Source organism: Nannospalax galili, unplaced genomic scaffold (assembly GCF_000622305.1).
Source record: "Nannospalax galili isolate Female #2095 unplaced genomic scaffold, S.galili_v1.0 scaffold2149, whole genome shotgun sequence".
Taxonomy (NCBI): Eukaryota; Metazoa; Chordata; class Mammalia; order Rodentia; family Spalacidae; genus Nannospalax; species Nannospalax galili.
The window spans coordinates 297,051-322,421 of NW_008360298.1; the positions used below are offsets into that span (position 1 = coordinate 297,051).

The 25,371-nt window shown below is 35.4% G+C and overlaps 1 protein-coding gene across 1 annotated transcript in view; it reads left to right on the plus strand.

Annotated features, from left to right (window-relative positions):
- Positions 1 to 1,146: 1,146 nt before the first annotated feature.
- Positions 1,147 to 25,371, plus strand: part of Rassf9 (Ras association domain family member 9) — a 39,503-nt gene continuing 15,278 nt past the window's right edge. The window contains exon 1 of the mRNA XM_008824217.3: positions 1,147 to 1,430. Coding sequence (XP_008822439.1) covers positions 1,384 to 1,430 — 47 coding nt within the window. The 5' untranslated portion in view covers positions 1,147 to 1,383. The remainder of the gene's footprint in view (positions 1,431 to 25,371) is intronic.

Sequence of the window (25,371 nt, forward strand, 5' to 3'; positions counted from 1 at the left end):
CAGCAGGGCTACCATAGAAAACAGAGGCAATTTAAATCTGTTGCTAATATTCAAAGACACCAGACTGAAGAGCAAAGTGGAGGAACTCACAGCCCATTGCTTTCCCTCCCCTCCCTCTTCATATGCAGCAGCCCAAGCCAGTGACTAGGAACTTGCTGGGGCTCAGGGGAGTGATTTTTAGAGGAGAGAAATCTTGAAAGACAGATCTAGTTAAAGGTCTCCTTGTCATTTCTTCAGGACACTTTCCCACAGCACTGTGACCAGGCCCTGTGTTGTGCTGGCTCCCTAGACCAGGAGCACTCCGCTTGCACTACTTTAGATGCTCAGACTATGGTGTTTCAAGCTCTTCATGCGTTTTTGACCTGCACTGACACCGGGTTCCATAACCTCTAGGTTAAGGGCCTTAACAAGCAGTTCACTTTTCCTATGAAACTCTCAGGACCCAAGAACCCATTCAGTGTCCCCAGCAAAGCATTGTGTTGGAGGCAGAGGTCTAGTCAGTATGGAAGGAGTCAGCCAGAGTTCCCCAGTCCTAAAGGCCAGGCTATGATCAGTCAGCCCTGAAATCCATCACCTTGTGGATATTGTACTTGAGAGTGTGCATGGAGGACTGGAAGGGAGGAAATCTCTTATGGGAGAACTGAGGGGGGCCTGGAGCTCAAATTCCTAGGTGGTCTGTGGGCTCCTTCATCCAGCCTGCAGCTGCTTTCCTCCTTGACTTGCTTTAATGCACTTGTGTAAACCCAGAGCAGGGGAGATTTTTGTATTGAGTTGGTAGGCAAAGTGTTTTTTGGCCTCCCTTCCTGTTTGTCAAGATCAGATTACTTTTCACAGACTGGAGCTGGCTGGCAGGAGGCGGGGGTTAGTTTAACATCTTTTATGTGTGTTCACCTTGTGTGGTTGGGTGTGGAGAGCAGGAAAAGGGGGAGGGGGGTATCCAATTTGAGTGAAATTTCCATTCCATGGGTATGCATGCCTGTAGACTTGGCAGCTCTTAAAGTTTAGCTAAACTGGAAATAACAAGAGAACACAATAGATTCTCTCTCTCTCTCTCTCTCTCTGTCTCTCTCTCTCTCCCTCTCCCCCCCCCCCCTTCATTTTCCTGCTTCCAAACGCCTTCTTGGAGGCTGAAGCTGGGCAGGTCTCCAAAGGTGCCAGCAGCAGCCACAACAATCCCTCAGTTCAAAGTTAAGCAGCAGTTGCACAACTTCCAGCAACTCTCTCAGACGAGTTCTAATGAGCTGAAACCCAGGAACATCTGAGGAGGTGAAAAGGAAGTTTCCAGCTCTCCTCCCTTCACCGGAGAAACGCAGACACTCCACCCCGGCCCCAGATTTCTTTGAGATAAGGGCTGTGTTATTTACTAACTGGACAGACCATACCATGGCTCCGTTTGGAAGAAACTTGCTGAAGACGCGACATAAAAGCAGGTAAAGTCAAGTGTGTGTGTGTGTGTGTGTGTGTGTGTGTGTGTGTGTGTGTCTGTGTGTCTGTGTGTCTGTGTATATCCAGATTCAGCCCCCTTAGTATGAAAGTATGTTTCCTGGTACTGGATACTAATGAAAACTGCTTTGAGAGCCCAGGGGAGTCAGGTTAGCATGAAGGTCCAGCTCTTAAGAATGTCGGTTCTGAATTGATGATGGCAGTAGCCAGCACAGGGATCTCAGGAAATCATGACTGATTTGGACTTTTTCCTTTGGGCCTTTGAGCCCTCTGATTCCACAAGCCATACCGTCTCTTTGGGTTGTCCTGTTCTTTGGGGAAGAGTAGAATGACATGATTTATTTTGTTTCAAAAACAGCTTTAGAATATTAATTTCTGAAAAGGTTTAAATGTTTGGTAAAGATAAAAGTAGAATTCCTAGTCACTTGTTGGAATGAAAAACTGTAACTTCTGATATAATCTGGAAACAATGTTTTGATTCCCCTGAAAGTGGGGCATTCCTAAAATCTGGAAAGTTCCCAATTGAAAACTTTGTGTTGAGCAACATTTTATGGACAAGTTCTTTGAGAACTTTAGGTGGCTTAGGCATTAAAAAGGGATTCAAGCAGCTGTTCACCCTAGATCTTTATTATTGCCTGTTTAACACAACACATCAAGCCTGCATTGCCTGTGGTTTAAATACATGTACTTAAAATACACACACGCACACACACACACACACACATTGATTTTTTAGGTGAGGATACATATTTAGGTTTCAGCATCATAAGCTATTTTATTTATTCATCAAATGTTAAGTTTTATGCCAAAATTGGAAGTACAATTTTAGAAGGCTTTTTAATTTTAATATATTTGTTTTGGCATGGGTTTTGTTGGTTTTTTTTTTGTTTTTTTTTTTTGCCAAAACTTGCCTCTCCATTATGCCTGTTTGTGCTTGTCATAATTTGCTTAGTATAAATTTAAACGGATACAATTACAAGGTAGGAAATTGTATAATTATTTTAAAATGTCTGAATGATAATATAGTGGTACAACTTTAAAGTAATTCTTCATATTTTATTTTGTACACAAATAACTGCTTTATGTATTCTGTTTTTAATCCATTCCAAATATATTAATGATTTAGTTTTCTAAATTTCTTGGATGAACTAAAATACTATAAAGGCTTCTCAACCATTTTTGTTTATTTAATAATGTACTATAAATATGGTATCTGTGCAAAGTCTTATCATGTGTTATTCTCCCTATAGATCCAGCTGGGCTGGAACAGAACTCACTACAGAGACCAGGCTGGCCTCAGTCTCACAGAGCTCCATCTGCCTCTGTGTTTCAGTACTTTAAAAATTATGGGGATATCTATAAAATTAGATTTGTGTCTTAATAGTAGTCATTCATTTAAAAATAATCCAGAACACCCATACCCAGGCTCTGCAATAATTCTAATGTTTTAAATTTGATTTTTGTGGAAGTTACTATAGAATTTTTGTACTTCTTTAAACACCTTGGAATTTTCAAAAAGACTTACTTTAAAAAAGTTTATTGCTATGGTAAACAAATTGTAATTCTGACAGTAACAAAATTGTGTCTTTAGAGTGATTGTTTGCTGTGGTGTTTCTTTTAAAAACTTTAAGGAACTCTGTGACCATTGTGCCCAGTTAACAGTTCAAAGAGCCTTTGCACGCACCTCTGTGAGCCTCATTCATCAAAACACCATACCCATTTTATTGTGTTGGTTTGGTCGCTGAATCATCAATATTACCCATAAAAGTAGCTGTATGCAAAACTGTGATGAAAATGTGCAGGACAATTGAAAGTTTAATAGAATTGCAAGGTTCTCTGAGAAAATGGAAAGGTATTGCTGAGAGTCATGCTTAAATATGAACTTCAGAATGTAGGCAAAGGTGCTAGGATAAGGACATGTCTGAGACACTTCAGTAGCCTCAACGGCTACTTCCTCTTGAGGATTTTTAATTTATTTTTATCTGAAGTAAATAATTTAAAGCACAGCAGGGATCAGTAACATAAAACTATGAGTATTTGCAAATGAACACTGAATAAATCACATTGTATGTTGAAACAGAATTTATGTAACTTTTTACCTTCTCAGAGATTATTTTTATTACCTTCTCAGAGATAAAACAACAGGTGAAATCTAATTCTATGATTAAGTTTATCCATTTCACTTACCAGGGTCTAAATTGATTGACTAATTCTACTTCAACATCTAGACAGCAAATATTTTAACTAAATGAAGTCATTTATCTTTTTATAGAAAATGTGATTGATAAGAGTTATTTGATAAGAACCAATAAATTCATTAAAATGTATATTTTTTTAGATACATATTCAGCATATTTATCAATACATATATAATTTGTCAAAAAAACAAAAGAAAATTTTAAGTATTTGTTTATCATATATAACAGAGAGAACCACTTGAGTATAATTCCATCTTTTCAGCAAGAAAAATATATATTACTGAAAATATTGTTAGAAATTTGCAAATACAAGTTAAGTTTGCAATTTTACAAAGTTTGGACCTTAATTTTAATATTTGACATATCAGTTTTACTTACTATTGGAGTTATGTCAAATCAACCAAGATTGACCCTCATGAGATGGCCCTGTAATTGTGCTTATTATAAGTAGATCTTTGGGAATTTTAGAGATAAACAAAGTGTAAATAAAACTTCAAAAAATGAGGAATAACAACTTTTAAAAAACACAGGCTGAAAAGATTCTGGAGGGTGGAGCCATGTCTGTCTAGACATCATTATGTTTTCATGCCTAGGAGAGTTCCTGGCATGTTTTGGACCTGTAACACAGTTGTATATTTAGTTTTGTAAACTAAATTATAATTCTACTCAACTTAGAAAGATAGTAATTATGTTATTTCTTATTCACTTTGTGATACAAGCTTGTGTAGCATAAAACTCAATATTTTAGAGGGGACCAGTTGACATTTGATGTAATCAAAAGTATTAGGAGATAGTCAAATAATCCTATGGATTCAAATGCAAAATTAATCTTGTTCCTTCAGAGTTTACCATAAATATAATTTTTTAATTTAAAAGTTTAGGCAGTACTCTTTAGGAAACTGAAAAATGACACATAATTCCAAATTTGTGCAAACTTGGGCTTTTTTACTTTAACCTTTCATCAGCTGAAAAAGATACAAATGATCTAAAATTTTTCTAATGATTATAATTACCATTAGTCTGCTTAAATGTTCTAATTGTGTGTTCAATTGAACCAGTACAGTTTAAAAGGGTCTTGTGGTCTTAGAAAATGGATTATTTATTTCAGTTTCAGAATAATAAGACATTCTGTGACACAAGCATGAACATTGTCATACATTTTGCTAATAAGCCTTCTGTTCAACATGAAGAATCAAAATGACTGGAAATCTAAATAATCCTTTCAACAAACTATTCAGTTTTCTGAAAGTGTTTGCTAATAGTTATTGAGCAAAGTTTTTTTCTTATATAAAAGTCAAAGTAGTAAATAACAATATGATGATCCCTGGATAGTCAAACGAACTTTTAATAATTGAACTTAGATCATTAACTTATTTATCTATTCATAGAGATTACATAAGTGAATGTGATGCTTTTTTTTATAGGATTACGTCTTAAAGGCAGCCATTGATTCACACATTAATGTGTCTAAATAGAAACTAAGAACTTTTATTAAAAGTTCCCAAAACAGAACTGATATTGCAAAGTTTTATGGGAATACTTGATTATGAAACATGACTTCTTTTCTTTATTTAATTCTGTTTCTTTTGAAACAACGTCACCCTATGGAGTCCAGGCTGGCCTTGAACTTGTGATTATCCTATCTGTGCCTCCTGATTGTTAGAATAGGAGGTATGTGTCCCACCATAGCTGTTACAAGACATGATTTCTCTGTGTCGTAACATGAAATTGTTAGGAACGTTCTCCAATTCTTGCTGGAAACATAACATTACTGTCATGAAGTGGTGCCCAGTGTATTCTTCAGAAATGTGAAACTAGAAAATTGCATGTAGGTGATATTGTAAAATGAAAATTGACTCCGTATTAAAAATTATTAAAACTGCTTGGTGATGCAGCACTCACCTTTCATCCCAGCACACAAGAGGCATGGGCAGCCAAATCTCCGTGAGATGGAGGACAGCCTGATTAGAATAATCTACATAGCAAGTTCCAAGCCAGTTCCAGGCCAGCTGGGGCTACAAACAAACAAACAACCCCCCCCCAAACCCAATAAGTAGGTTTTTAAGTCCTGTTTGAATTTCCTTAGGCATTCAGATCTTTTCCTTGGCTTCTCCAAAATATGTGGAAATGTGACAATCTGTCACAAGCTATATGACATATTTATAATATGAACTCTAAATCCAAGGGCCCCAGAAAATGTACTTGCAATGAACATGTTTCAAGTAGTACAGCTATATTTTTTAAATAAATATTTATAAAATTTGTGCTAACCTTTGCTCTTGAGCAATTAGACTATACCTGGCTATATGATTTTATCCAGATGCATGCATCACAAATAAATCATGCAGTGACTGTTTCAACAGAAAAAAAATAGGATTAACTGTTGGTTAGGGTAAAAGTTTTTGACAAGAAGAATGTCTTCTCTCTGTAATTAGAAGTAGGGTAATTTATCAACTCTGCAAAGAAGGAAATAATATGCACTATTTTTTTTAACTTCAAGTAAAGATTTAAAGGTTCATGAAATTGGATTGAGAAATGTTAAATAATTGAGTTTTTAAATCTTTATACTTCACTTGTAAACTTTGTCGTTCTCTGAGTTCCTAAAAGATATTTCGCCTAATGATACCTGATAACTTAAGTAGTCATTAGTTGGCAGTGGACAACCCATTAGGAACAATGACTGGAATGTTTTATCCCTGAAAGAAATATCCCAAGAGCTTTGGCAGGAATAAAACTGAGCTCCAGGTTAAAACTTGAATTGCTAATCAAAAAAAAAAAAAAAAAAAACAACTTGACATCTACTGTGTAAGACAGTGAATTAGTTACAATACTCTAACTAATGGACTCTTTTGGAAACAACTTAAACAATTTATAGCTAGTTAGCAATTTAATTGAGAAAATATCTTAAATAGCTGACTGCAGCAGAAAATTTTTGTGTACCTATGATGAGTATGTTAGGGAGTTAATTTTTTTTGAGTTATTCACATATATGTACCTCTGAAAATATTTAGTTCTAAGATTAAAAATATTAGTACACAGGTGTGAGTTTACATCTACCAAGTACAGATACTATAAGTCCTTGACAAGGAATAAGTCTATAGCATATTGATCTTCCAATAAAAGTCCTCATGATCAATCTCTATACTTCATAGATGTCAAAGGGAAATATGTTCAGACTATTTCCATTCATTAACATATGATCACTTAGGAATTTTTTAAATCGTTGAAACACAGAGTTGGCAAAAAGCTTGTGATTTCTTAAGATTTAATAATTCACTGTTCTTAACTGTGATTCATTTCTCTTCTTATGTGTTATAATAGTACACTTTCTAGAGGAAGTTGATTATTTAGTTTGGATATAATTAAAGATAATTAATGAAATGGCCACTTAGTGAAAGCTAATTAGTTTATGTGACTGAAAGAGAGTTTGTGGAAAGTTTTCTACCTTACCTGTAATAAATAATAAGTACAATTATTTCAAGAATAAGGAAAAGCAATCGATATTAAATAGGAAGGAAACCCAGTAACATGATACTTTTGGTTTTATATCTACAGGTTGACATGCTGTTTAATAAAGAAAGTGTCATTATTTCTTTTAAAGTTCTCATAAAACATAGGTCTAATGACAGTGGACACAACACATTTCTTTTTCCTTAAGGAAAAACCCAGTGAGTAAGTGCTCAATAAATATTTACTGATTGAATAAAAGAGTTCACTGTATACTATCAAAGTACAGCTGATCCTCAGATAGTATCTGGATCTGAGAAATGGGCCAGCACATTTCTGGTGAATGAATGCCTGTGTAAGTTAGAATAAATTCAAAAATGAAGTGTTCACCTTTCACCATGGGTGTGGCAAGGCTCTCCTTTGCCATCCTTTCAAATAGAGAATACTGTAGCTGAAAACAGATTAAGTAGGAGACCCTGCTGATTTCAGGCAAAACAAACAAAATGAAATCAGAAAAGCAAGGGGTGCTTTTACTAGTCGGTCTCCCATGATATTCTTACCTTTTTTGATGGCTCTTGAAAGTAACCATGTGTATATATAAGTGAGGTTTGGTGGCTGCAGTGGACAGACACACCAGAACCTGCTGTTTAAGGTGTTTCTCATTCTTATCAAAGAAGAAGGAAAGGTGATGGGGAAATATTTATTTTCTCATATGAAAGGAAAATCCTTTGTGACACATGTCGCAGTTTATGAGACAAAGAGAAAGGACTAAAAAGAATCAGAAACAAAACCTTTCAGCTAAAAGTGATGCTCTCTACTCACAGATTTTATGACCTAGCTCAGCAATGTCACTGCTAGTTTTCTACCTGGGGTAAATATTTATTTAATCTTTCTTAAGCTTTCCAATACAAAGACAACAAAAATATTAACATACAAGGACAAATCTAAATTTTACAATCTCTCTCTCTGTCTTTGTCTCTCTCTCTCTCTCTCTCTCTCTCTGATCCTCTTTATGTAATAGGGAGGTCAAGTATCTATTAATAAATTACTTAGTTCATTCTCTGGCTTGGAAAGCTATCCCCATGCTTCCTTAATATCCTGCTACTTTACCACCATTAACATTTATTCTTACAACTCATTAGTGATTAATATGACTAAACTCATTTATTCCTTACAATAATACTGAGGAATGCAGTTATTTTCTCCATTCTATATATGATGCTATTAAGACACAGAGCAGTGCAGTAGTTAGTAAGTGACAAGAAGTTGTTTCAAATTCATGCTCTACCTTATGGAGCTACAGAGTAATGAATGCCCTAATTAAGAATTTTCTTTCTTATATTAAAAGCACAGTTCATTTTAAACAAGTAAATCTGTGGATTGCCATAGTCTTAAAATAGTAAAAACTCAATAAAAATTCACTTTTGAGGGCTGTTAGATGCAAAATGCTGTAAATTTTATCTGTTTTAAATATATAATTATACTGTGATATTTGGGGCCTTGAAATTCTAATCTTCACTCAATAGAATCATTGCAACACTATTGATCTCTTTATCCCCTAGCTATAAAGTGTTACATTATAAAATGCTGAATATAATTTAAAATATCTATAAATACAAGTCTGTTTTTAGATTGTGATGAATATATGTGAATTCTAACAGTGTTTTAGCTTTTCTTAATGTTTTTTAAAATTTAAACTTTGTATGTATGTAGGTGTGTATGGGTATGTGCACATGAGTGCCAGTGCCTACAGAGACCATAAGAGGGTACCAGATCAACTGAAGCTGTAGTTACACGTAGTTGTAAGTGGCAGAAAAACATGAGAGCTAGGAACTGAACCAGTGCCCTTTGCAGGACCAGCAGATGCACTTAACTGCCAAGACATCTCCTTAGCTCCTAATAATTTATCTTATAAAATGAAGCATTGAATTCAGTACTTTAAGTCTCTTTCACATCTAATCTTCTATAACATAAAATATCTTCCATAATAGAAGCAGGAATTTCTCATAGCTACATTTTATTTAAAACATGCATTAAGCATATAACGTCCACCAAAAAAGAGAACATTAAAATGGAATTCAAATGTATATCTTTCTACTTTTTAAAATGATATAATGAATGACTTCTAAGAACTGCTTAGTGTACAATATTTCATGAGCTTAATTTTAAGTTTAGCAAAATAGATATATGAATGTTATGAGAAATAACATTATTTGTGTCTTTAGGACTAATAAACTCAAATTTGGTTCCATGCATGACATGCAAAGACACAACACCATTCCTAAGAGATTAAACTTCTAATTAGAGAAAATACCACTTAACTAAATAACTCATGCATGAACTTAAAAATAAAAGTAAAGAAAACATTTCTCCCATGAGAAATTATAGTTGACAGAGCAAATGAAATTCTAATCTTTATAATACAATTAAGAAAGGGGAGTAATGAAGGGGAGTTGATGAAGGCTGTTCCTCTGTAGAGTAAGTAGTCAGGAAGCATAAATGCTTGACTGTAAATAAAAATACATGAGAAAGCAGTGAATGGAAGTAAAGGAAAATAAGAGGAGCATCATCATAATTAGGTAGCATTTATTAAACTCCCACTGTGACAGGCTTGGACAAGAGAACGGAATGCAATAAGATGTGTAAAAAAGTTGTGGGAGGGGGCTGAATCACACAGACTCATGAGACTGACTCAGTATAAACAAAACAGAAGAACCTGGAATCAGGAAGCAATATGGTTAGTTCAGCAAGAATCCATAACTAGGGTGGTGGTGGTATAAAACTACATTTTATAACTGAGGCTACAATACAAATATTTAGGAAAGTATTATGAATGCTCCTATAAGACTCTCAATCTTTGTCAAATGTAGTTATCTTCAAATCATTCTACAATCATACTAAACTGGTCACTTTATCCAATTGTGTTATTGACATTTTCTGTTTTAAAGATTTATTTTATTTACGGCTATATGTGTTTGCCTGCATGAGTTTATGTATACAATGTGCAGGTGCCCATGAAGGCCAGTAGAGCATGTCAGATCTCAGAGAACTAGAGGTACATACAGGTGGTTATGAACTACCATATAGGTGCTGGAAACCAAATCCGGTTCCTCTGAAAAGTCAACAAGCTAAGCCATATTTCCAGCTTTGGAACTGAATTATTTTGTGTTTTAAAACTTAATTTCATTTCTGTGAATAATGGCCCAACTTTTGCACATTTCTCTCATTAATCATGTGTGGGTACTAGAAGTTATGTCTGAAGCCTATTAATATAATTTGTGGTATATTTATCAACCAATGGCTAAGGTATTTTAGAGATGCATAAATATCTGTAGTTATTCTAGTTCACTGTATTTACTCTGATGTCTAGCATTTCCACCAGAATTTCCAGCCAATTGTTGTTAGCTGAGGGAAGATAACAATGGTTTTGCTTTGAAAGATCAGTCTCCCATTGGAGAGTCTATGGTTACCTATTTTTTAGCTACGCGAATAAGACCTCACATTTTCCTGTGATTTATGCTATTGGAAAGCCATGGTAATTTTCACTGGATAGACATATAATAAATCCATTCACATATGAATAAAAGAATGGTGCAGAATAAGAAATAGCACTTTGGAAGATCTTAGATATTTCATTGGTATTATTGATACAGATTCCAATGGTATTTTTCTAGTAGGATTAAAAGTATTTTTTGTTATTTCTTTATTGATTTTCTTTCTACTCTAATAGTAAAAGTCAGAGTGTTTTGGTCTTAGAACTATTAAAATTGGCATAAAGTTAGAAACATGACCATTTTATTGTTCCTACCTTTATTTAAAGTTTGTGATAATGAAAGTTTAGACCAGTAAGTATAATGATGGCTTGTGTAATATAATGTTTTTTATAGTCTGTACTTATTACACTATTATGCTGTAATGTATGTTAGAATCTGAAAAGTAAACACTGACAAGCCACCGCATTATGTAAGATTATGTGTGTGTGTGTGTGTGTGTGTGCGTGTGTGTGTGTATCCCTTCTTATGACTCAAGATGTTGACTGATGATTTAAAAGATGTAGATATGTTAAATAAGGATTACATTTGGGGTACATTATGAAAGATTAGTTGTAAGTCCTATATAGATTATGTTTCTAAGGAGCATGATAATAACCAGACATATAAAACCTAAATAAATGCTTGGATACATAATACTACATAAATACTTTAGATAGTAGTAGTTACCTATAAAGAACAAAGCTTGCATGTCATAATGAAGAGTGTATAGTGGTCTGAGAAGAGACATTTTAAGTATTTTATTTATTATTTATTATTTTTATTTTATGTGTACATTTTATTTTATTGCCTACATGTATGTGAGTGCACCCACATTGTGAAATGCCCGTGGAGGTCATAAGAGGGCACTGATGCCCTGAAACTGGAGTTGCGGATGACTTTTAGCCTTATGGATGGTTGTTAGCTGCCATGTGAATACTGGGACCTGAACCCTGGCCCTCTGCAAGAGCAGCCAGTGTTCTTAACCACTGAGCTAGCTCTCCAGTCCTGAGAAGAGACTTTTAAATTAAGGCTTAAATGAACAAAACACCTTAGACATGTAAGGTGATAGAAGAAGACTGTTTAGATAGATGGAACAGAATGTTCCTACCATGGAAAAGGGATTGCAGTTGGGAATCACAAAGGAAGTTGAGAAATCCATTAAAGTGGGTATAATGGGGGAAATGTATTATTTTACTCATGCTTTTGAGAGGTCACCCTATTGTATGACACAGTAACTGCAGAAGTATGAAGAGAGGAGGCAAGGAATCCAGTGGAGGACTTATTGCAATGGACACAACAAAAGATGATGACTGTTTAGTGACATGGCATGGCAAGAAAAGTGAAAACAGCAGACGGGTTTTTTAATGAATGAGTGAAAATAAACGAGAAAGGATAAATCAGAAGTTTTTGAATTGAGCATCAGGAAAACATTTTCAGAAAAGCTAATTTTCAGGAGAATATGTGGGAAATTAATGATTCTGTTTGGGTTTTCTTACGTTTCAAATGTCAAATTACTATCCAAGAAGAGGTCTTTACCATGGTATTGGTTCTGAAGCTCAGGATGGAAACACAGGTAGTATAGACTGTTCAGTTGCAGAAAGAGGAATACTCTTCTATAGGTCTCAAGAAACAAATGCAGAGTTAGACTCTGAATGGATGTAAGATTTGAATTTTTAAAAATAGAGGAAAGAACATTGCAATTAAAGAAGACAGAAAAGGAAAGGGCATAGAGAAAGTGCGTGACTGAGCTAGCGAAAGCAAAGACATTTAAAGAGATCTCTTACCTAAAACAAGAGAAGAATGAAGGTAAGAGTCAACACTGGAGGCACAACTTACAAGAACGCAGTTTTAGTGAACAGGGATATTGTCATCATGGAAATAGAATTGATGACAACATCAGATTGTTCTGAGTCATTGAACTTATAGGTGTGCCATCCTGGAGAACAGTAGAATAAAGGAGCAAGGACAACTTAAGGGAGGGAAGATCAGGGTGAAGAGTGAATATTCAAGTGTCATTTAAATGTTTCCAAATCTTCCACCTACAGACACCTGGTGTTTGGACATACTGCACCTGAGAAGGGTCTGTGATAGCTGCTATTCAGCCTGCCTACGCCATCCCGGCTAGCCTCCATGTGGGGATGATTTATGAGGAGCATGCTGCTCCTGAAATGGGGTTTTACAGGCAAACTGCACTGGTTTCAGGTCAGGGCTTTCAGGTTGACTAATCCCATGACAATCCCACTCACTCCACATGAAACAGCTATCTTTAGATGAACCTTTAATTATTACCTTTGGTTAAAGTTGCTTTCAAGAATTAGCATAACTCCAAAAAGATTGTATGTTTTTTTGCTGTTGTTGTTGTCACTGTTGTTTAAACATCACATTATTTATTCCTTCATATCTCCTTGAGGACATTACAGAGAATATTTGTGTAAATATAAAAAAGTGAAGAAATTGTTTATATCAAAATCGAGGACTAGATTTTTGATGTGTTTAATTATCAAGGTTAAAAATACATGTTTTTGTGTAAAAGTACACATGATAATTATTTTAGAATTTCCCAGACATAATGCTACCTCAACAAATTACTCTGTCACTGGAATGGAAATACAGCCATAAATAATCAATATGAAGGAAAGGCCAATTTTTTAAATAAAATTTTATAAAAACAACTGGCAGAATATTTGTAATTATCAGGTCTTAATATTCAAATATCTTGATCTAGAATGACCACAGAAATTCTCCCCATTTGAGACAGGTGAGAGAGAGAGAGAGAGAGAGAGAGAGAGAGAGAGAGAGAGATTTAATACCTATCATATTAGGTTCTTAGGTGTCAAAGATGAAATCCTTCAGTGGAAAACCATATGATAAAACTAGAATTATGCAAGCTAGAAAGTCCTGTTACTGAGTGTACATTGGATTCTGGAGAAATATAAAAAATGAACATCAATTTCTATCCAAGATTGTTGAAATTGGGGGGTATTATTCACACAGAACATTCCTAGAGGAAAATTTCAGGGCCTATCCTAGAGGAAACAAAATTTGAGTCAGAGCAAGAGTTGGTCAGATGGATGGGATAATAATAAGATGTTTCAGAACAAGGAAACATGTTATCCCAAAGAGCAGGATCAAAATATAAGTATACAAGGTTCAGTTCAGTATACCATAACAATGAATCTGTGATAGAATACAAGGTCTGTTGGAGCTCACCAAGATATTAGGAATGGGTTTTTCATGCTAGGAAATATTTGGCTATGAGTTGGAGGGAGTTATATCATGGAAAGAATCATAGAAACACAAAAAAGAGGAAGGAAACGAGGTAAGGAGTGAAAAGGAAGAGAGAGAGAGAAGACAGATTGGTTTAAAACAAAGTACGGTGATGACGCAAAGATTTTCACAAAGAAAATTACAAAGTAGTTTCAAAGTTTAAAAGCAGGACAGTGGGATAACATTACGGTACACAATTGATAAATGTGAAAGGGACAAGATTTTATAGTAATTGAATTTGAGTAGATCTCTATAATAATATACAGTAAGGTAGAATTTCCTGATTGTAGTAGGGATGAATGATACAAAGACAGACACTTGTAAGAAAGGATAAAGCAGACTGGTTATTAAAGGAGAATTCCAGGAGAAAGTGTCCAGGCAGTCTCCCAGTTGTCAAACTTGGAAGATGGAGGTAGGATAGTGATTGGATTCAGTAAGACATTGCATCTCCATCAAGAGACACAATAATTGAAGATATGAGAAGAAAATGAATTACTTTCAGTAGATCAAATTTCAGGTCCTCCTGAGTTATATAAATGCAGATATCAACCATAGATTTAAAAGAGTTGGAAATAGAAGTCTAGAGCAAAATAATTAGATGATAATTGTATCCTCCTGCAATAGGTTAGCATTTTATGGGTATTATATCAGTTAGTTGAAGAATATAAGTAATGAAACAAAGGAATAAACTATAAAGCTGGGGCATTCTATCACTCATCGCTTAAGGCCTAAATTCACTGCCCCCAATATTAGTGTCTGAAAGAACAATTTAATACTTTCTGTGAGTTTTCAGTAGTGGTTCTCCTGGCTTCATCTGGTTTCTCTCAAGAATAGTCAATGAACTGACGGGTCTGCTCAGGTGCAACATTGAATGGTGATGTCCCCCCTCTCTCTGCATAATGTAACTTCCTCTTCCTCACAGGTTTGTCAAGGAGAAGCAATTAGAAGTTCCCTGATAGCTAGAGGAAAAGTTTTCTCTTTTGGAATGAGTGGTAGTGACAGTCATTTTGTGATGTGCTAGGTCTTGGAAAGTGTTGATCTATAGGTGATGATAGATTGATATTTGAGTTTGTGAAAGAAAGGTAATAGAGGGTGAAATTTTGTTTAAAAGGTTGTGATATAATAGGATAGTGGAGAGGACCAGAAAAAAAGATAGAACTTAAGGAGGTGAATCATGAATCAACATTTTAGGGAGTATGGAGACAGAACAGTGGAGTATAATAAGAGCTTAAATCATAGGCATAAGAAATGAACATGCAATATTCTTCAGATACAGAAGACTCTGTTTCAATCTTATCAGTAATTTTCAGGATTTCTACTATTTCTTAAGTAAATGGCACAGCAGATACTGGCATAGCTGCATCCACAATTATTAATTTGTGCTATAAGTAATTTATTTGTTATTAATGTGAAAAACATGATTTTAAATGAGGTTCCTAGAGGGAAGTCATATTTTATTGCAATTACTTATAGAGAGGATGTGGAGAAAATAAGATGTGAGGAAAAGTTCACACTTAATGCTTCAGATATCTTACTGGATAAGCCAAGTTTTGCATATGCAATTCAAGTATACCAGTGCATCTCAGAATCATGGCTGAAAGCAGAGGCAAACTTCAAACCACCACCATTGGAAAATATCTAATTTTCTTCCTTCTGCTTGGAAGGTGTAACAAATTGTGTCTTTGGCTCTCAAAAATGAAACAGATGCTAAAGGTCAAAATAACTATAGGTATAAGTAAATGAAATATTTATGTTAGGTAACTTTCCATGCAATAAATATGCTTGGTTGTTATAAAATACTTTTCTAAAAAAGAAAAATCTGTAAGGAAATCAGATACTGCTAGGTAAAAGCATAGGTAGCAATGGGAAACAAACCCTGGAATGGACAATGAGATTAGATATTTTTCTCAGCACTTTATCTGGTAAATACTAATGTTAAATATTTACATTTTGATTATAATCAATTTCCGGAATCCAAACTATTGAGTTTAGTTTGCTTAACCTCCAGTAGTCTTCAGTACACATTCTTTACACATTCCCTTCCCTTTTCACTGTTTATGGGAACCATGTTTTTTTCATACCTACTCTGCCACAGTGGAATGCCTGGGGCTGTTCTGCATGACTAGTTTATAGTGTTACTTCCTAGAAAATTAAACTGGCATTACAGAGCATGAAACTGGTAAATGCTCACATGGACATATATCAAATTATGATGCTCATAGAAATGCTTAAGCATTTGCTTTTATTTACTACTATTTTATTCTCCAACTTATTCATAGACAAATAAAGCTGACTATTTTCCAAACTATTTTAAGAAAACTATTAATGGTCTATGTTTAGAGGAAGCTGTTTTGTAGCACTAGTCTTTATGCTTCACCCATCGAAACATTAATTCAAAATTTTTCAGCGACCTACAGAAAGATCTGTATTATGTATAGGGGAAGGTTCAGTGTTCATTTCTGGCAGGACTGTCCACACTTCATGCAAAGTGTTGCTATAGCTGACATTTGCCCCACACTGGGTCTAATTAGCCTGAACAAGTTTGTGAGCCAGAGCCTCATCACCAGTTCCTGCTCCATTGGTTTTAATATTTCTTAAATTGAGTTCTGGGATTTTGTATATGAATATTAATATTTTTAAGTAGACAATCAAAATTGTCATTTAACATTACTATTTCTAATTCATGTATAGAGTATTTGCCTCACTTAAAATTAAGCCTTCAGTTTCCCTGAGATGAGCATCTTTTAAATGCAGAATATAACCAAGTAAGTGAAATTATGTGATCCATGTAGCTCTTAAAGACTGGGAACAATGAACTAATGTACCAAGCTCTGCAACTTATTAAAAATAAATAGCATTATTCTAAAACTTGAGAAGACCTGCAACTCAATCCAAGACTGTTGACATATTTATGTGTTAGAATTAATAACTGATCAGAATATTTAGTAGAATTAAATGCAGTGGTTATTTTCAGATGTGAGACAAATACTGTCTTAACTTATTGTATATAGCAGTCTCTGAAAACAAATGACACAATTCATTTATCATAGTAAAGAAGGCTAAATCTGTGCACTAAAAATTGAACTTTCTTATGTGTGTCAAGAATGCCAAATAGCTAGGAAAATACTTCATATGTACATCTTATTTTCTTTTCCTGGAGTCTTACAGTATAATATTAAGTACCCTCAAAATTCATAAAGAAATGAATTTCACTGTACTTGTTCATGACTAAACAAAGGTTCTTTGTCAAAGGTCAAAGAGGAAACAGTATGTGATTTGTGAGTCATGAGATATTCTTCAACTAATCAGCTTTGTCATTATAAAGTAGAAAGATCCAAAGACAGGATAGGATGTAAATGAACGAACAGAGTTGTGTTTCAATAAAACTTCAGGGACAGTAACGTTTAGTCATATAATTTCTGTGGATTATAAGATCATTTTCCTACTTTCAATTTCTTGAAATACTTAATGATACAAACAATATTCATAGCTCTTAGAATTATCTCCTTCATCTTTTGTTTCGATCACTAGCAGAAACAAAAGTTATTTAAGACAATATATTGATAACTCTAAACAATGTGCTGAGCCTGGTGTCACAGTGGTCTCCATCTCACTACATGCTTCTTATTCTCCCTTTCTTGTGGTCTTCCTCCTCTTCCTCCTCTTCTTCCTCTTCCTCCTCCTCCTCTTCCTTTCTTTCTTCCTTGTCATCCTCTTCCTCCTCCTCCTCTTCATTTCCATTCTTTGTTTCCTTTGTCTTTCTGAAACTGAAAGGGGACAAACAATTATCAAGTGCTAACTGTGGTAGTCATGTATCTTAGGGACTTCACATCCATTATGTCATTTGGTGTTTTTAACAGTTCTGTGAACTGAGTGTTATTCCAGTGAGTAAATTGAACCATATATATATAACACATGTCTATAAAACAGAATATAATATTGTAAAGAATAGTTCATATGAAAATAGTAGTCAATATAGTGCATAAATGGGTAATAGTGTAATATTAAATAAAATTTGTGTGAACTAATACTTACTCATCTGTGAAATAGGAATAAAATAGTGCAACCTTTATGCTGTGATGAGGCTTATATAAGTGAGAATATGAAAATTATTTATAATAGGGAAAAGTTAGTATCCATTAAAAGTCAATATTATAATATTATTTATAACATCATATGTGAGAAAAAGTCTATAAGAAAGTAAATATCTGTGCATAACATTTTGACTTCCCAGGTTTATGAAAATTTTCTGAACAGAAAAAAATCTTGTCTTATTTCTTTCTTTTCTTTTCTTCTTTTCTTTTCTTTTGAGACTGGTCTCAAACTTCTGATGTTCCTGCCTCAGCTTCCTCCATAGAGTATCTGCTCAGGATTCCAGCATATTCCTTAAACTTGCCGAGCTGCATGCTAATGTACATTATAATAACTCATGCTATGATTCAAATGTACAGTTTATTTGAAGATCAAATAACAGAATAGATTGAATGGATCTGCATAATTTTTTAATTACACAATGAATCATTTTATTTGTATTGATCTTTTATTTGCTTGTGTGTGTGTGTGTGTGTGTGTGTGTGTGTGTGTGTGTATGTGTGCAGATGATCAAGTGCCAGGGTGTTTCTGTGCAGGTCAGGGGATAGAACTCAGATTTTCAGAATTGTATAGCATGTTCTTTTACCCACTGAGGCATCCCACCAATCCACAATCACTCTTATCATCACCAAGTTGGACCTGAATTATTTTGATGTCATTCATTGTATCACAAAGCCAAACATTTTTATTGTACACAAAAACATGTTTCTCTGACAAAATATTGATGAAGCTGATGGAATCTATTAGATAAGTGATTCATAGTTGCAGTTTGACAATCTATCATGCATAGTAATCATTAAATCAGGAATTTTGAACTTCTAGTGGAAAAGTAGCTCTGACATTTTAATTAGTATTTAGCATTTAGCCTCCAAATTAATTATGCCATAGTCAGTATTTTATGTTTTATAATTGGTATATATCTGGGTTTACAACCCAATTTAGTGAATTTGTTCTTTATCCAAACACATCTATATTCTTTAGTATATTGTACATTTTTACTTAAAACAATATATATGCACTTCACAGACTTTTGCTGTATTAAAACCTGTTATAAATATACTAAGCTTAAATAGCTTTTCTCATTGTTTTTTAAATTCCCTTTCCCAATGATCATTTTTCAACCTTTTATTGTAGACTCCTTCTGTTATTATTTTTTTCCTTTCTTTATTTTAGTTTCTCAGTTTTAAATAGATATTTTATTGAATTTATGTGCATTTTATATAATGCATTTTGATAATACTTAGATTCCCTCCCCTATCTTCACCCTCCCATAGTCACCCATGAGATTTCAGGCATTCTGTCATGACACAACTGAGTCAAGTTTGTGTTCCCAGATGTACCTTGGTGTGAGTTCATCCATTAGAGCATGGGCAGCCCATCTAGCTTCACTCTCTTAAATTAGCTCTCCCTCACCCAGCAGTGACCAGCTGCCAATAGTTCCTTAGGTAAGTTTGGGGCATCATATCCATTTCCCCACTTCTCTGTTGGATTTTTGTCTGCTTTCAGTTTGTATGGGTCTTGTGCATGCTGTCACTATCGCTGTAAGTTGAAATATGCAAGTTCCTAGCTACCTGGAAAACAGGTTCCTTGTGTTCATCCACCACCCCTGGCTCTTACATTATTCCACCATCTTTCCCACAATGGTCCCTGAGCCCTGTGTAGCAGAGATTTAATATAAGCGTATTATCCAAGGACACGGTCTCTGTAGTCTCTTATTCTCAGCATATTGGCTCATGCTTTCTGTGTTAATCACACTGGTGAGAGCTGAGAGATGCAGTAATATTCTCCCTGCCTCCTGTTCCACTATGTTTTGTGAGCCTTTGGAGTACAGGTTTGAGTATAGATGTGTCAGTTAGTGTTGGGCATCTCACAGACACTTATTCTCTTGGTTTGACCAGTTGTGGAACTCAGTAATAGTCTCCATCTATTGCAAAAAGAAGTTTCTTTGATGAACAGTGTGAGCTATTCTTTTCTGTAAATATAAGGATACAAATTTAATGTCATTTGTTGACACATCATATGAATGCCTTGTACAGTTAGCTTTGAAGAGTTCTGTAGACTGAATCTTACCTCGTAAGACTAAATAACTTCCTTAGATGGCATGAGCTTTGAAGGGACGTTCAGATGTAGTTTCATAATTATCACATTCTTTTATCTTTTTCTTAAAAAATCTGGTATTATGAGACATTAAAATATGTGTTTTGGGCTATAGATATGATTCAGTAGACAAAGTGCTTGCTGAGCAAGTGTGAGGAGCTGATTCTGAATCTCTAGAACTGACATAAAAGCCCATAAAGTCAGGCAATTGTGGCGGCCACCTGTAATCCCAGCATTCTGAGGCAGAGATGGGATTCACTGGGGCAAGTGGATGAGGTACATTGGTTGATCACGACACTGCCTCAGTAAATATTCTGGAGAATGACTGAGGAAGGAACACAATGATGCCAACTTTGGGCTTCCACATCCAGGTGCACATGTGTGCACATGCATCTACAGTAACATGCAGTAACACATTCACTCATCACATACACATACATGTGACAAACTGTGTTTTCTACTGTGTTTTCTTAAATTTTATTTTTCTATAGCACTGTTTGTGTTATGTTTGTCAGAATACCAGATACATAACTATGAACAACATATTCAGCCTTGCATATATTAGTGTTCTGCCCTCATAAATTCAATCAACAGCTTACCAAAAGAATCAAGGAAACACGTATCTGCACTGAACATATGTATATCCTTTTCCTCCTTGTTATTCACCAAACAAAATAGCATATAAAGTATTTATATAATATTAGACATTAAAGGTACTCTGGAATGATTCAAGGAATATGCAGGCAGTGAGTACACAGATGATGTGTAAACATTGTACCATTTTACAGAATGGAGTTGAGCATTGGTGGATTTGGCATCCTTGAACTATGGGGTCCTGGAACCAATCATCCTGTCTATTGTGAAATGATTTCATATTGTAGTAATCCTGGTCTTGTTCTTTGCTGTGACTTTAAATTACATATTTTTAACTGGGTAAAATAAACTTCTATCTACTCAGGAATATGTGAGGCTAAGTCAAAATTACAATGGAATTAATTATATTATGAATTAACAAAATACTGGGAAGAAAATTCTCATTTTCTATGGGATTAGAATTTGGGGCATAAAGCATTTATTTACATTCTACTGTGTGAAACAAATCTGTATTGTTGCATACTCTTGGTGTAACAAAAGTCTGATAAAATATACATTAGTAGCCCTTCCTTTATATTCAGCAAACAGAGATAAAATTAGATGTTTTTGGTATAGCAATTCATATAATTGCTTTAAGATGGGATTAGATATCAGGAGGCTGGAGAGATGACTCAACAAGTAAAGATGAGCACAAGCCAGATGAACAAGCCAGTAAGTAGATTTCCTCCAAGGTCTCTGCTTCAGTTCCTGACTCCAGGATCAAGCCCTGAGTTCCTGCCTGACTTACCTCAATGACAGACTGTCACTTGGAAGTGTAAGGGAATAAACTATTTCCGCTCTTAGCTGGTCTTTGTCAGCTTTACCACTGCAAGAGGAAAGCCATCTAAAAGACTCCCAGTGGTTGTATCTAACATCCTTAGAATGCAACAACAAAAAATAAACAAGAACAGATTTATTTTCCTCTTTCATTTCCCAGAGCTGTATCTGTATATTTCCATTTCATCACTTAAGGAATATGTATTTTCTCTTGTCTGTCTCTTTTTATGCATGTTTAGTGCTTAGAAATTCCACCCCCCCTTTTTTTACTGTTATCTTTGCTTGTCTTTTCTTTATAAGACAGAATAGATTTCAAGAAAGGAAACAGCAAGCAGTGTGCATTCTTTTGACTCCTCCCACCACTGCCCAGGTGTCATTGGTCATTCCAAGCAACCACACACACACACACAACTCCTTTAGCCCACAGCCTAGAGCACACATTTATTTAATGAAGAAGGAAGCTTTACTAAGCTGAGAAAATAAGCTTATTCACTAAATAAAACCAACCCTAGTTTAAATGTCTGTATTTTTGCAGCAGCAAAATTCAAATATCAGTATTTCTTTCAATCAGCTTTGGATCAACAGGGAGTCTAGTTGGAAAAGGCTGGCTACAAATGGAGAGAGGAAGACAGCTGCTTGATGTTACATGAAACAGAATGTTAGGTTTCATCAATATTTATGTTAGACTACGTGAGACTTGTAATGTTTCCCTTGTTATTTTTGCCTTCATATATTTCAGTATAAAATTCCATAGGAAATGGAGGACAAATGATCACAGGTGAAACTTGAGTAAAAACAGCTCTTTTTAAATCTACATCAAACCCTTTAAGCCAGGGATTCTTTTTTTTAATTATTTATTTAATAACCACACAATCAGAAGAAGCATTTCATTACAACAGCATTGACATATTCAATAACAATTTCCAGAGCTAAGATGCACCTACTTCAAAATTGGCTGTAAATTTTTAGGTTTTATCTCTATTTCACTATTAAAATACATAGTTTCATACAGAAAAACTCATTTTCAATACAATTGACACTAAGACGCACATGTGCTTCTAATCTCTATATATCTGATTATTACTAGTCACAGTCGGTTACTTTCTGAGCTCCTTGGCATCTGAGCATGGATATACCATCTTCAGGTAGATTTCAACGGTAATGTTTTTCACATCCACCAATTATAAAGGAGGAATTTTTTATGCTTTGAAGAATGATTATTTTTTTTAATTTTTTAAAATTTACTTATTTTTATACCCACTTCCCAAATAGCACCCTATCATAGCCTCCCTCCCCCCACTAGAGCCCATATACTCTGATATCCCTGCTACTGTCTGCTGTGTTGTCGGCACCCCAGCCATTCCCCACTACTTGCCCTTCTGGTGAATCTAGTCAGCCTATCTAGAGGTCTTTCTTTTAGGAGGGTCAGCTGTTCCTCATCTAGCGGTAATCAGTTGTCAATATTCCTTTGGATAAGATTGGAGTCTGCTGTTCATTTTCCCAGTTCCATGCTGGGTTACTATCTGGGAATCCCTTTGGCCACCCTGGCCAACAACTCAATAGAAGGTATCCCCTGTCTAGCATTGTTGCTTGTTATGTAGCCTTTAGCTATACATATGTACTCTTATGAATTTATATTGGCCCTTTTAATCTTTGATTATACTTTCTTTTTGAGTGTTTAAGGCCATACAGTTGGATCATATACACCAATTTATTTTTACTCTTAAAGTCTTTTGAGGATCTGTTCCTCAGGGGTCACATGGGCTTGGGAGTAGCCCCTGGGTCCTTTCTTTTACCAGGTCTGCCTATGTGAAGATAAGTCAAATGTCCTGCTCGACCATGGTTGGCTTCGCTTGGAAGCATGGAGGACATGATTCCTCTGTGTTGACTCTCATCTTTATAAGACTGGACACTAGTTCAAGTCCATCTGGTGGGGTCTCTTTGACCTCCTTGATCAAGAGGACAGGTGACCCACCACCATTATAAGATATTTTGAGAGATGCTTATAGTCTCCTGGAACTAGTCAACCTAGGAGGGCAATGGTTGGCTTCGCTTGGAAGCATGGAGGACATGATTCCTCTGTGTTGACTCTCATCTTTATAAGACTGGACACTAGTTCAAGTCCATCTGGTGGGGTCTCTTTGACCTCCTTGATCAAGAGGACAGGTGACCCACCACCATTATAAGATATTTTGAGAGATGCTTATAGTCTCCTGGAACTAGTCAACCTAGGAGGGCAAGAAGCAAAAAGCAAAAAGTGTATCCCTCTGACCAAATTAGTATAGGTCTCAAAGTATAGCTGCTAAACAATGTGACATCTTTAAGAGGTGTGACCTTTAGGAGGTGGTTGTCATAAAGGTGGAACCTTCTGTTGGGGACTAACAATCTTGTAAAATGGCTGAAGAGTATGAGTTTACCCCTTTTGGTCACATGAGCACATGGAATTCATTGTCTCTGCAGTGTACAGCAGCAAGGTGCCATCTTGGGAGCAGGAAGCAGGAATCGGCCACAACAAATACTGAACCTACTGGCACCCAAGACTCGTGCTTCCCAGACTCCAAACATGTGAGACATTTCTTTTCCCTTACCTCCATGCTTCCTTTACATTATGCTGGTTCCTGTAGTTATGTCTGGTTGCATACTTACATATCAGGGTCTGGTTCTACGATCCACATATGAGGGAGAACATATGTAGACTTTTTTTTCTGTGTTACTTCACTTTGTATAACAGTTTCTAGTTCCATCCATTTACCTACTAATTTCACGATTTCATCTTTCTGTACTGCTGAGTATAACTCCATCATATAAAGAACTACATTTTCATTATCCACTCATCAATTGAGGGACACTTAGGTTGCTTCCATCTCTTAGCTATTGTGAAAAGAGCAGCAACAAACATGGATGTACAAGTGTCTCTGCAATAGGGTGAGTTCTTTGGGTATATACCAATGAGGAGTGGTATAACTGGGTCAAATGGTAGGTTCATTTATAGTTTTTTAAGAGTTCTCCACACTGCTTTCCATAGGAGTTGAACCAGTTTGCAGCCCCACCAGCAGTGGATGACTTTCCCCTTTCTGCACATCCTCTCCAACATTTGGTATCATTTGTTTTCTTGGTCTTAGCCAGTCTGACTGGGGTAAGGTGAAATCTTAAAGTGATTTTAATTTGCATTTCCCTAGTTATTAGGGATGTTGAACATCCTTTAAAATGTTTCATAGCCATCTTTACTTCTTCTTTTGAGAACTCTCTGTTCAGCTCCTTACCCCATCTTTTAATTCTGTTGCTTCTTGTCTTGGTTTTCTGTTTTTTGAGTTCGTTATATATTTTGGTTATTAAACCTCTGTCGGATGTGTTGCTGGTGAAGATTTTCTTCCATTCTTTGGGTTTTCTGTTTGCTTCCTTGCTTGTCTCCTTTGATGTACAGAAGCTTTTTAGTTTAATGAGGTCCTATTTGTTAATTCTTGTTCTTATTTCCTGAGCAGTTGATGTCCGGTGTGAAAATCCTTTCCTACGCCTATATCTTATAGGTTTTTTCCCAATGTTTCCTTCTAAAAGTTTCAGAATTTCAGGCTTTGTACTGAAGTCTTTGAGCCATTTGGAATTGTCTTTTGTGCAGGGTGAAAGATAGGGGTTTAGTTTCATTCTTCTAAAGTGGAGATCCAGTTTTACCAGCACCATTTCCTGAACATGCTGTCTTTCCTCCAGTTAATGTTCTTGGCCCCTTTGTCAAATATCAGGTGGCGAAAATTGCAATTACTCATATTTGGGTCTTCAAATTTGTTCCATTGGTCTATGGGTTTATTTTTATGCCAGTACCATATTGTTTTTATGACTATAGCTCTGTAGTAGAGCTTAAAATCTGGTATAGTAATCCCCCCAGCATT